Raw genomic sequence first — 14433 nt, 5'->3', positions numbered from 1 at the left:
AGACATCTTAGATTGACAGTCAAACATATCATCATAGATGTCAGTTGCAGACCGAGTCTTGTGGTTTAGATCAAACAGATGTTCCCTGTCCTCAGTCAAGTCAGCTGCTCACACTTAACTCCAAAGAGGCACTTTTAATAATAGCATCCTCCTAATTATAGCTGTCAATCATGTTCTGTATGCACCATGTTATGAAGATGGGGATTGCACCAGTAATGCACCACAAATGGATTTCGGCAAAAAGAGCAATAATAAGTATTTCTGGCTTCAGATGCAGATTTTTAATCATGATATATGCAAAAACAAAAACTAAGTGAACAATACACACCTTACACTTAGTTGTTTTCTTCGATCATGTTTTATTTAGTCAGGACTGCGATTGGTGCCCCTTCAAAAAGAAAACAGGTGTATGACACCCCTATTTATTGCTCTTTAACCTGTTCATGGTGATTTTTAGCTTGAGTGGGTGTAACAAATACATGCTGTATTTCATATAGTGTATCCAATTTTAGGATTTTAATATAATTGCATGTCTTTCAGCATAACAAATATGAGGGAAAAAAAGCACCTTCACTTTCTTATCACTCCCACTAGTGTGAGATTTGTCTGCTCTCAGATATGATTCACGCATAAACTAAATAAAGATTACACTTTCCAGGAAATCATTAAATAAGACCTCTTTATGTTGACATAATGCTGAAACCACTAGACAATTAAAAATGAGACGAAAAAATTGCTGTAATTAATTGTTCAGATTTTAAGTGTAAAGTCGGTTTAATAATTAGTGGGCACGTTTTTGTTTAGCACGCAAGGAGACTGTATTTCATGATCTATTTTTATTTTACAAAAATTACATATATTGACATTAATTATTGATTTAAAGTTTTATTTTTTATTTTATCTATCTTTTTTTTCTTTCATTTAAGGACATTTAAATGTCTCATGATATGATAGTATCAATACCATGGTTTTTTGACGTATACCATGGTACTGAGAGATTAGCACATATTTACATGGGACTCCAAACAACGGTGAATGCGGAGAAGAGTAAAGCATAAGTTGCACTAGATCACAGCAGATAGCTGGATGTATGGAGCGAGTAGATAGACAGATAGTGGAGTGGGTGTTTTATTGGAGGCCGAGAGTGAACTGAATGAGTCAGTCATTGAGTATGAAGTACAGTCAGTTATCAGCTCTCCATTCACAAGCTGCCCTGTGCTGCCCTGTTTCCATTAGTGCCTCTGTGGAGCTCATAACCCTCAGCCGTTCGCGGTCACTATCTATGCATATGTCGATATGTTATGTAATTTCATAATTGCTCTCAGGACAGGAGTGACATATCTATCATCATATCTCCGACAAGTCTTTCCGTCTGATTTTAGCCTACTACTGTGGAGCATGTGACATTAAAGATTTGAAGAAAATGGGCACTGCTATGGTATTCTGAAGAGTTGTACCATCAGTACGAATGTGTTAAACTATAATCCAATCAGTAATGTATTGCATTGCATTATAAAATGACAAATAAATTGTCAGTTACGTTTTAGCAGGATCATTTGCATAATTTCTGTTTTATAATGAAAACCGTGTAAATATGCATAGTAAAAATGTTAAATGTAAGGAAAGCTTAAAGGGGTCATATAATGCCATTTTGGTACAAGCTAATATGATTCTTTAGGGTCTAAATTAAAAGTTTGTAATATACTTGAATTAAAAACACTCATTTTACCTGGTCAAAAACAGCTGTTTTCAGCACGCCGTTTAAGTGCATGTGTCTTTAAATGATAATGAGCTTTGCTCACCCCGCCCCTCTGTTCTGTGCGTACACTGTTTGTAACACAATAACACAATAACATTATAAACGTGGGATTATTAATTATATTGAGAACGTCGTACATAGAAAACATGCCGTAATGTACCCTGAGTGTAAACAGCCGCATTCATCGTGAAGCGTGCTAGCGATTTGCAAAGATTAATATAAATATTAATATAAAGGTTAATAAAACGTTACACTCACTTCAGTTATTCTGGAGGTGCAGCAGGAACACGAATAGTTGGTACCGATCCTTTCTCAGGAGCAGCTTCTTATTAAAACCAGCTTTAGAACGTTACTGACCCTCGTTTGTAAAGCAGTCTGGTGTGTGAAATGATTCGCCCAAACATGAAAGCATTGACGTTGATCGTGGGGAATATTCCCTTCGAAAACAAACTCAGCCACTGCGTCTTCAGCGGTTCGGATTTAGGAACATCAAAATGACTGCTGTGTTCCTTATTACACCCAAGAACAGAACACCACAATCGCTTAAGACACCATTCTGCTCACAGACAGTGCTCCAGCGTATCAACAATGACCGCGCAAAGAAAATATAAATATTTAGAAAAAATATTTTAAATAAATGATAGAATATACACTACCGGGCAAAATTTGGGGTCGCTAAGATTTTGTTCATTTTTGAAAGTTTCTAATGAAGCTCAAGTTTATTTATATAACACTTATACAACAGCCACACGACTGACCACAGTGCTGTACAGAGGTTCAAAAGGAAGGAAAAAGGTAAACGAACAACACAGCTAAAACACAGTTAAAACAGTTAATTAACAATTACAAAAAAATTAAATATTAAGTATGTTTTTAGTAGATACTTAAGTGGTCAAGGCAGGGGCTATCTTAATTTCTAAAGGCAGATTGTTCCACAACCGTGGCCCAACCACAGAAAACGCTCGATCCCCTCTACGTTTTAGTCTGGAATGTGGGACTAATAGAAGGTTCTGGTCACTGGATCTCAAACTTCTAGGAGGAGTATATGGTTGCAGCAATTCAGATAAATAGATGTGGGCTAGATCACGTAGAGATTTATAAACAAATAAAAGGATTTTAAAATCAATTCTGAATTTAATAGGCATCCAATGAAGGGTCCTCAGAATTGGGGTGATATGGACACTTTTACAGCTATTTAGAAGGAATCTTGCAGCAGGATTTTGAACTAGTTGAAGACGAGCAATTTGAGACTTTGAAATCCCGCAGTAAAGTGAATTGCAGCAGTCTAAACGTGATGTAATAAAAGCATGAACAGCCATCTCTAGAGTTTTATGATTTAGGAAAGGTTTGACTTTAGACAACAGATGAAGATGATAAAAACTAGAGCCTATTACAGAGGAAATGTGTTTCTCAAGGTTTAAAGACTCATCCAGCAGAACGCCCAGGTTCCGTACACGTGAAGATCTAAACACGGATAGTCTACCTAGATCGAAGCTGGTAGCCTGAGAATTATCAGTGGGCCCAAAAACGGTCACCTCGGTTTTGTTTTTGAGCTAGTCAAGATTTAACTTCATCTAGGCAACTTAGTAAGGATGTCAAGGCAGAAGGATAATTTATCTTTATTGGTAAATAGATTTGGGTATCGTCCACATAACAGTGAAAAGATGCCCTGTGTCTTCTTAGAATGGAGCCCAAAGGTAACATGTACAGAGAAAAGAGAGAAGGCGCCAAGACAGAACCTTGAGGAAGGCCACAGGTTAGATGCTCAACAGAAGAGGAGAAATTGCCAAACTTGACAAAGAATTTTCGATCAGAGAGATAAGACTGGAACCACTTAAGGACGGTACCTTTTAGCCCCACATAAGACTCTAGTCTAGATATCAAGGTAGAGTGGTCAACAGTGTCAAAAGCTGCTGATAGATCTAAGAGCACGAGAACCACGGAGTCACCAGTGTCCGTGGATAGAAAGATGTCATTTAAAACTCTCAGGAGGGCAGATTCAGTACTGTGAGCAGACTTGAAAACAGATTGAAATGTTTCAGAAATACCATTGCAATTTAGAAAAAAACTGAAGTTGGTTAAACACCATTTTTTCCAACACCTTTGAGATAAAAGTAATAAGCCCCTTTCACACAGAGATTCCGGAAAATACACGGATAAAGTGACCCGGGATTTGACCCGGGTTCATTTGATTTTGGTTCATTCACACTGCCAGTGATTTTCCGGAATCAGTGAGTGCGTTCACACACAACCCGTAAAAATCCTGTAAAGACACGTGACATCGACGTGACATGTAATGTCTCAGCAGCGTCTTCAGTTTGCTAATGAGAAACCACGCTTGTGCATTTTTTTTCTCTGATTCGATCATAAACTTGCGCATTACGTACCGTTTCACAGCTGGCGAACGATCCCGGCTTCAGCGCCGTCATCACTACGACACGGCATTATTACGGCTTTTGTTCACACAGCGCGCGTCCCGGGACTGAACACGGCAATGTTACTAGGTCCCCAACCCGGCATCGATCCCGGGTCATGTTTGCGTTCACACAGAAGGCGTTCTGGCAATTTGCCGGCAATTTCCCGGGTTCAAAGCGCTGTGTGAAAGGGGCTATAGAGAAATAGGACGAAAGTTGTTTAGAACAGCAGGATCTAGTGAAGGATCTCTAATGCTTTTATTTGATCAGAAATACATTAAGAACAGTAATATTGTGAGATATTATTACAATTTAAAATAAGTGTGTGTATATATACATATATACATATATACATACATATATATATATATATATATATATATATATATATAATTTATTACTGTAATGGTAAAGCTGAATTTTCAGCAGCATTACTCCAGTCTTCATTGTCACATGATCCTTCAGAAATCATTCTCACGCTGATTTGCTGCTCAAGAAACATTTATTCTTATTAGCAATGTGGTGGAAAACATTTGTGCTGCTTAATATTTTTGTGGAAACTGTGATTTCTATAAGACTGGATTAGCCGGGGTAAAACATTTTTTATTTGAAGAATATTTATGTATTTATCATTTAAATAATAACTGCTGGTCAAATAACGCGCTTTTTTTGCGCTGTACCAGGACATTCACACCGCAGGTCTTCACAGTTGTGATTTTATGCTTCTTAATTGTCAATGTGGTGCTGTCTGAATTTAACAGATTACAGTCTGGTGTGATCCACTAGGGCCACCAGCACTGACTGTGTTCCTTCGAGGCGGTGAGAAGTAAACAGTGACAACATTAGTTTCTCATTACCCACATACATGCTGTTCTGAGGAGACTTTCACTGGATCAATGAGCCATTACAAATCCAAATGGGCTTTTTATCGCAAACCGCTAATCCTAGTTTCAGTTTCATAAAGGATGTTTAGACAGTCAAACATTCATGCAGATATCACCTGTATATGAAGCAAAAAGGTAAAAAAAAAAAATATATATATATATAGGCTACTAAATGGCTTTATAGCTCTTTCAGGTTTTCTCAATTCAATCAGTCAATCCTTTCTTACCCAAGGCATCAAGGGCAAACAGTCATTTTTCACCCCATGTGAACCATCAAGAGGTGAATCTCAGCTTCACCAGCAATTAGAGGAATAGTTCATTTACTTAGCCCTCATATCATTCCAAACATGTACTTACTTTCTTCTATCGAACATAAAAGCATCCAAAATCTTCCCATCTGCCTTCTTAAATCTTATTTGCACTTTCAAATTCAAACTTTGCACCATAGGCGATTCTAGACCTACTTAGGCTTCGGTCCTTAAAAAATCTGATTATGTAATCTATTTCACGTTTGCTGAAAACAGCGGCTGCAGTAAGACACTCGAGGTTATTCCCCTCTGAACGTGCAACCAAATACACCACCATTACTAATAAACATCTACTGACAAATGACATTTTTAATTGGCTCATTAAAAAAGTGTCAGTCGAGCAAGACTTAGACTTGCAACTCACACTTTAAGCAAGAAATAATGCCCTGAACCACAACATTTCGAATGAGCCATAGGCTTAAAATTTAAAGCATTAAATCCTAGAAGACATGCAAGAACCAATAGCGTTTTGGCATTAACGACGCACCATACTGATGATGTTACATACATTCAAATATTATTAATAAAAAATTGTTTTTTATTTAATTAAATTTGTAATATATATATATATATATATATATATATTTATATATATTTATATATATATATATATATTACACATTATCTAATTTATTAATATAAACATTGTTATTATTATTATATCATTTTTTTAAATATATATCAAATGAATAATATTATAATAATATTATTAGTCATAATAATAATTTTACATTTTATATTTTGACTTATTATTATTGTTAATATACTGTTTCATATAAAATATATTCATATAATACTACTATTATTGTTATTAATCAATAATAATTGTATAATTTTTTATGTTATATATTTGCATATGACACAATATGAGATTTGAGAACTAATAAAGGGAAAGATTTTTAGCAAATAATGAATTCATGTTTGAACTGTTTTAGTCATCACATGACTTCAGAAAATAAAAAAAAAGTATGGTACTTTAATAGTGGTACTTTTGAAAAATTTTGGAGCTCAGAAAAAGGAGCAGCCTGGACATTTTCTCAGAAGACAAAAAAAATCATATAGGTCTGGAATTGCATAAGGATGCGTACATGACGACAGAATTGTTCTATATAAACAGCTACAGGAAGTAAAATGGAGGGTAGCAGGAACATCGTGTGTCATTTTGCTCTGACATCTACACACAGGCCTCCTATGACAGTAATTTTTTCACAACTGTGAATTAGTTTCAAAACTCACCTGAAGTCCCTGAGGCAAGGCACAAAAATAGTCAACCCCTGTCTTTCTACCTTTGGTGAAAAAAATGAAATGTTTACAGGGCGCTCGACATATTCTCCAGTGGTGCATCCCTCCTTTCCAACAGCAAAACCCAATAGACAGAGAGCATAGATAGACCATCAGGCACACACACATTCAGCAAGGGCGGTCAGTTACTCCTGAAAACTAAAATCAAACTAAATGGAACCCTGGAGCATTTAAACTTCCAAATACTGAGAGAGCCTGTCAGGAATACAGATGAACAGGAAAAGAGTGAAAAACACAAACCCACATTTTTTTTTGTGAGAGTTAAATATTAGCATGCAGGGTGATATATGTTCTTAATGCTGACTCTACTCATGCAAACCTTTGAAGCCAAAGCCTCAGATAAAAGCAATGTGTGCAGATGCACTTCTTCACACAACTTGAGCTCTCTCATCTGCTCATTTCATATATTACTTCCTATTTAATGCCTGTTTTCAGAGCACAACACAACCAAACCCAACTCTCGGAGGCCATTAAACAACATGAAACTTCTACATCTTTGCTGTAACACATCTATGAAAAATATTAAGGACGTTTAGCATTGGTCAGCTGGGGGAAAATAAACTGACTAAGCCTATCCGGAGTTGTTTTTCCCTTCATAGAAGAAAAAAAGACATCCAGTGCTTGAACTCATTTTCTCATCATCCTCATCTGTTTAATTTAAGGATAACAAAGTGGTACGCATGATTTATTTATATATATAATCTCGTCCACTGTGGATTCATCGAATGGGTAGTGGGTCAGATTTATGAAGAGCTTTTCTGCAAGCATTTGAGGGATGCACCAAAAAGACCACTCATTAGTGATCAAACGGATGGCAGTGCAAACTAAGGGTTCATTACGCAGTATTTTTGATTAACAATGCTTGAAATATTTGAGGAATTGTACATCCACAGAATGACATCGGAAGTATGTTTGTCTTATTTTAATGAAGAGAATTATACATCCATAGATAAAAAAAGAATTTTTTTTTTAAATAAATTAGGTATATCTAAAACATATACCATGAGTACCAAATGTCTGAGAACAAATTTGGGGTTTACATGGGGTTTATAAATTATATGTACTGTATAAAAGATCATAATAAGGTCCAAAGAGACTTATGAGACTGTGAGACTACTGAAAATGCTTGAATTTAAAAATATATGTACACTACTGTTAAAAAGTTTGGAGTATAGATTTTGAATGTTTTTGAAAGAAGTCTCATATGCTTAGCAAAACTGCATTTATTTGATCAAAAATACAGTAAACCGTAACATTGTGAAAGATTATTACAAATTTAAATACCCGTTTTTTATATTTTAAAATGGCAAAGCTGAATTTTCAGCATCATTACTTGCACGCTCCTACAGAAATTGCTGATTTGCTACTCGAAAATTAATTATTATCAATAAACAGATGTGCTGCTTAGTATTTTTGTGGAAACAGTGATAAAAAAAAAAGGATTGTTTGATGAATAGAAAGTTCAAAAGAACAGCATTTATTTGAAATAGAAATCATTTGTAATATTATAAATGTCTTTTTTGATCATTTAATGCCTATTTGCTGAATAAAAGTATTAATTAAAAGTATAAACTTAAGTGTTAAGGCCTGGTTTCACAGACAGGGCTTAGATTAAGCCAGGATTAGGCCTTAGTTCAATTAGGACATTTAAGTGGGCTAGCTTTAATAATCATGCCTTAGGAAAAAAAAAATATTACTGGTGTGCATCTTGAGACAAAACGATGGCTTATTTTAAGATACAGGATGTAACTGCAAGTTGCTTTCAATTAAAACAGCTCAAACATACATTTCAGTCTGTGAAACCGGGGGTAAAAGTATAAAGTTACGGACCCCAAACTTTTGTATGGTGCAGTGCCTGAAGTACCATGTTTTTTGGGGTTTTTTTTTTACATGGTGCCTAACAAACTTACTAAACATATTAGAAAATGCCAGCTGCAAATATTAGAACATGCCAATTGTATATATGTTTGTACACTTTCACAACTTCCAGCCTCGCTGGCTCCTCGTACATCAGTAGGCATTGGGAAACCTCCAAATGATGTGCAGTCACACTCACTCACCTGCTGCCAGCTGCATCCATCCGCAGATCTTATACACAGTGGCTGTGCTGCAGAAGAAGAAGAGAGCGAAGCAGCCAATGCAGGAGAGGACCAGCACCATGGACATCCCAATGAAGAAAGACGCCGCTTTGAAGGCGCTAGACGGGATGGAGCCAAACTCTGTGAAGCTCCCCTGGCAAGTCAGGTCCCGGGACATTCCGCTTCCTATGCAGTAGTGAAAGAGGCCGAAGTAGCCGGCCTGTGGCGTGTCCATGCCGTCCCCGATCCAGTAGGGCTGAACGAAACATACCACGTTGACGATGGCGAAGAGGATGGTGAAGATGGCCCACAGGACTCCGATGGCACGAGAGTTCCTGACGTAGTTGGTCTGGTAGATCTTGGCTGCCTCCGTGGCTGGGAGCATCGCTGCAGGTGTCCCTGGGATCATAGATTCACTGTAAAAAATGTAACGTAAAATCAACAAATAGCCAGCAAGCTTCTGTATTTTATTCCACGGTAAAATGACTGTAAATATGACTGCAGTAGTTCGCAGCATACTGTATAATAACTTCTTGCTTTTGCATTGTATTTTAAAATACTGTAAAGTTACTTTGCAGTATAATTGATTACGGTAGTTTTTATATTCACATTTATACACAACGTATTATAACCAACTACAATCTGTTACGCGCTTAAAAAAAGAATGAAATATAAAGGCTTGTATGCAAAAAATATTTCACACAGTGATATTCAATTATGACAACACTCAGAAGTCTGTTTAAAAACTTTTATTAAAATTGAATTCATTAAACTGTAAAATCACTCTCCAGACCTCCCCAGATTTTTGCTGCCTATAGAGAACAAAACACAGAAATTGAGTTTGCACTACAGCTTGACAGACATCAATGTGATAAACAGCTTTCATTTCATTTACAGTATATGGAACCACAATACATTCAACCAGGAGATGTGCCAAAACGTAATGCCTTTAAATGATAATGAAACTGTGAGGGTGAGTACATTTTTGGGTGTACTATCCCTTTAAACTAAATTCTAAGATCCCGATCTCCTCGATCCATGTTCAAAAACTAAAGCTCATTTTATGAATTTGAATGCGTTCTTCAATAGCTGAACATTGTATTGAAGAATATTGTACATGAGCAATAGTACTTACCTCTGTATTAAGCGAAAGAGCGATACTCATCAGCACGCTGCAATGACGAACAACTGTACATACACGCTGAAAGAAATGAAAAACATGTTGCATAGACCTGCACAGAGATGTTCATTTCACAATGCATCAACTTTCTGAATTTCCTGCTTGATACAATTAATGTAAAAATGCTCCTGATTACATTTAAATGTAATGCTTGTATTTCCCTATAAAAGCAGATCAAATGTTGAAATGAGTCTTTTGTTTGTTGAGACTTTAACTACACTGACTAATCTTTCCTCTTTACTGAATCAGTACTTAAGTCTTACCTAACTCTAATAATTCTGCCTGTCATAATTGGTGAATTCCTTGATGAATTCCGGACACATGTGGATTCAGGGCCCTGCTTTTACGTTGCACTATCCTGCCACTGTTATGGCTCCGCTGAAATGGTTACGATACATATGTGTACGAAGGCCAACAGCAGTTTTGAAGTTACACGGACACTGCAAAAATCCACAAGAGAGTCTATAGTTTGCAAGATTCCTGTGTCTGGAATAGACTCTACAGAGTACTGACACACTTTGCAAGAGAAAGGCATTTCTAATCTTAAATCCAAGCCATTTTAACTTTAGATACAGCACTTACCCATCCAAATATGATGACTTCACCAAGGATTTTTACCTGGAAGACAAAGAGAAACATGGATCAGTTAAAACATAAAAAGATAATTCCAATATATAAATCAAAATAAATAATTAGAAAAGAAAACAAATTTCAAAGACCAGAAATGACAAGCTAACAAGTTAAATGCAACTTAAAAACAGCAAAAATGTTAACTTATCATTTTTTGATTGACTGCTCATATTAATTATTCAATCTGTTTATTTAATTTATTACTTGTAAAAAAGGTGGCTGGCATGAGCATTTTCAGAATAATATGAGTGTTTTACAGTTGATTTCATGTCTCTATGATCTTTAAGTTCAATAGAATTAGAATATTACATACATTTACACTAGTATATTTCTTAAAAAATAGAATGTAAGTTTCACAAACTGAGATTTGTGTCATGAAAGGGGTATTTTTTTAAGCATTTCATATTTGATGTGATCTAAAAACGAGAAAGGTTTCAACTTTTTAATTGATTTATAGGGCTAATAAAAAATCTAATCTTTAAAATTCCGATTTGTGCTGTGCAAAGAAAAGCTATTCGTGCATTTCCAAATTGGTTTGGCTTGAGTAGCCTATGGGTGCTTCCCAATACACACATTGATGCTTCCTTATGTCCTCACTCCTCCGTCCTCCAGCCCGTGACCCGATGTAATGACAAACTGGGTCCTAATCGAAACTGGGTGTCTATCAGCTATGATTAATAGATCATACAAACGATATTAATTTAAAATATGCATAGCTCACTATATAGTGCATAATGAAACAAACTGAGTGTAATTTGTTTTACTTGATAAAAAGTTAAAGAATAATAAAAATTATAATAATAATAGCCTATTAAGTGAATGATTGAACATCATTACATTGTTCTTTTATAACTGAAATATTTGGGCATTTAACACTTAATTTAACACATAATTACATTAAAGATGACTGTGAATACATGTACAGTAGGTGCAAATGCGTGTATAAGTTACAAGCTTTCAGGCCAATTGGTATCTGTATGCTATGCTAGTGCATATGCTAACTAATACAGATATTAATGGTCATTTTAAAGTGATTCAAACTGGATTTATCATCATAACATGATTTTGTAGGAATTGTATTTAGACAGTAAAAGTAGGCCTACCTATTAAAATTAATTTGAGATCGCTTGGGGTACTAACAGAGACCCGATTTCGAGGGAGAACCTGATTTGTCACAAATAAGAAATGAGAAGCACCCAAAGTGACAAAAACGGGGATTATAATGGCCATTTTCGTGAATATCAAATATACAACTAAATTAACCGTTGGCTTGAAGGAGTGAATGAAAACGAGTGCGCAAAATCGAACCCTGTGAACGTCACCTTCTGCCGAGACGCGGGAATTCATTCGGCGCAACTTTCACTGCCTGTGTATTCACTTTAAGTGTGCATCGGTTGTACTCACGTTATAAATGTATAATATGAGTGAAAACACTTTGGTTGTCCCTTCAAGTCATGCATAACATAAGTGTAATAGGTCGATTACGAACATAGCCTTGTAGTCGTAGGCGCGTATGAGGCCTCGATCGCGACAGGCCACACGCACACGGTGTAACGTTACACCCAAATGTTCAGAAAACAAGAACATTTCGATTACTTTGTTCTAAACTTGAAATTATTAACTAGCATTAACAGCAAACCTTGTGATAACTAGTATTTGGCTAACTGACTAGAATGTTTGCGTTACAAAGCTACCTTTATATCAAACTCACCACCGATTATTTAAAGGAGTCATCGGATGCCCATTTTCCATAAGTTGGTATGATTCTTTAGGGTGTTCATGTAAAGTTTGTAATATACTAAGGTTTAAATTCCTCAATGGTTGAGTAAAACAACACCCTTTTTACCTCCTCAAAACAGCTTTGTTCACAGCCACCCGTTTCGGTAACCTGGGTTTTCCAATGCTGCCTTGCGCGCAGCGCGATTTTATTCACGCTGCTAGGCAGCCTGGATTCCATGGACCAGGTTTTCGCCTCAGCGAGGGGACCAATCACAGAACGGGGAGGGAGCAGCAAGACGATGATGACGTCTATGCGACACACCGAAGCAGTTTGTTTATATCTATGGATATACCTTCTACCCACATGTTTGTCTGCCAATAGTCGCTGAACGCCATCGTGTACACATAAATCTCTGACCCATCGTCTTCTTCCTCGTCGAATTTCTGTCGCTCTAAATACGTCATCTGGTATAATTGAAACGATTGGCTATGAGCTACGTACAGGCGCATTTGATAGACATTCGTAGCGCCCAATAAACGGCTCTGGGAATTCGTAAACCACGCCTCAAATACGAGAAAATGAACATGTGGTTCCCAGACCACGTCTCAATGAGACGAGGTCTGACGTTAGCCAGGCTACCGTTTCGGTGCATGTCTCTTTAAATGATAATGAGCAACTGCTTACCCCACCCCTCTCTCCTGTGGGGCGTGTCGAATGGCTGAGGGCAGAAATATGCTAATATGACAGTCCGTCAGTGGTCATGGGCGGAGCATGAGCATTATGACATCATATTGCTCAGAAAATACAAACACTTGATTATTGAGAGCGTTTAGACTTTTTGAGGATAAAAAAAAAAGAGTGAATGGATTTTTTTTCATTGTATGGTGGTTGTGTCCACACACTGCAAATCCACATTTATATGCAAACACCATATCTTCACATTTGGGGGAAAATATTTAGAAATACACATCTTTAAGATATTGGATAAAATGTTACATCTCACCTGGCTGGTTCTTGCTGGTAGTGCCCCATCCTTAAAGGCTCAGGATGAATTGGAAAATTCGAGTACCGGCTGAGGGATTAGATCATTGGTTGGCAGGTGTATATCCCATGTGATTCTGCTCTTTATGTAATTAAGTGTAATAGAAAGCAAAATAATAATAATAAAAAAAAATGGGAATTGATTTTATCTATTTTAACCTAGCCTATATTTTTGATCAGTGGATGGGACTACATCTCCAACCCACAAAATTGTAGGATAACTTTATGAAATTAGTTTTGTTTGTGACTAAATCTGTCAACCATAAAGACACGCAATTAATCAACACGCACATAAAATATTTCACTTTTTTTTTTAACTATTCAGTACTTTATGGATTCAAACTGGAGTAGGTTCACCCCGTATTTATTCTGGATTCAGTTCTGAGGCTGAATTCTGGTCCGATATGGATTGAATCTAGATTTAGGTTTTATTTGGATTCAGTTTGGATTTAGGCCTTGATTGGATTGAGTCTGGATTAAGGTCTTGTCTACATTCAGTCCGGATTTAGGTTTTAGATCCTTTCTGGATTGAGAATGAGTTCAGTTCCTATCTGGATTGAGACTGGGTTCAGTTACTATCTGGATTCAGTCCAGATTTAGGTTCTATCTGGATTCAATTTGGATTTAGATCCACTGTGGTTTCAAACTGCACTCAGATCCTTTACAGATTTAGTTTGCATGGATTCAGCTCCAATCTGGATTGAGTCCAGATTTGGCTCCTTTATGGATTCACAGATTCTATCTGGATTGAGACTGGATTCAGATCCTGTCTGGATTGCATCTGGATTCTGGAATGAATCCAGATTCAGGCCATTTTTGGATTCAATCCGGACTCAGTCCACTTTAGACGTTGCTTGGGGTGCCACCTAAACTCAAGTACAGACAGAACAGCTCACAGATGTCGCGACAGACTAAGCAGTTTTGGTGCCAGATGCCACAGTGATTCGTTCAGCGTGGATGTGGCAGTCTGTCCGTGACTCCAATTATGTTCTTTTCCAGCTCTCCTCTCATTCAGTCTCTATGCATCTGCATCATTCAGCCAAAATATCTCATTAAGGTGAATGATCACACTTGAGACGGCAAAAAAAAAAAATGACTAAACTCATATTAAGACACA

General features: G+C 36.7%; 1 protein-coding gene across 2 annotated transcripts in view; it reads right to left on the bottom strand.

Moving 5' to 3' along the window:
- Positions 1-14433, bottom strand: part of lhfpl3 (LHFPL tetraspan subfamily member 3) — a 54128-nt gene that overhangs the window by 38894 nt on the left and 801 nt on the right. For both annotated transcript variants that reach the window (XM_084408390.1, XM_084408389.1), the window contains exon 2: positions 8728-9161. In XM_084408390.1, coding sequence (XP_084264516.1) covers positions 8728-9154 — 427 coding nt within the window. In that variant the 5' untranslated portion in view covers positions 9155-9161. The remainder of the gene's footprint in view (positions 1-8727; positions 9162-14433) is intronic.

The sequence above is a fragment of the Rutilus rutilus genome (genome assembly GCF_951802725.1).
Source record: "Rutilus rutilus genome assembly, chromosome: 4".
Lineage (NCBI taxonomy): Eukaryota > Metazoa > Chordata > Actinopteri > Cypriniformes > Leuciscidae > Rutilus > Rutilus rutilus.
The sequence above is the reverse complement of the archived record's forward strand: the minus strand, read 5'-3'. Positions and strand labels throughout refer to the sequence as shown.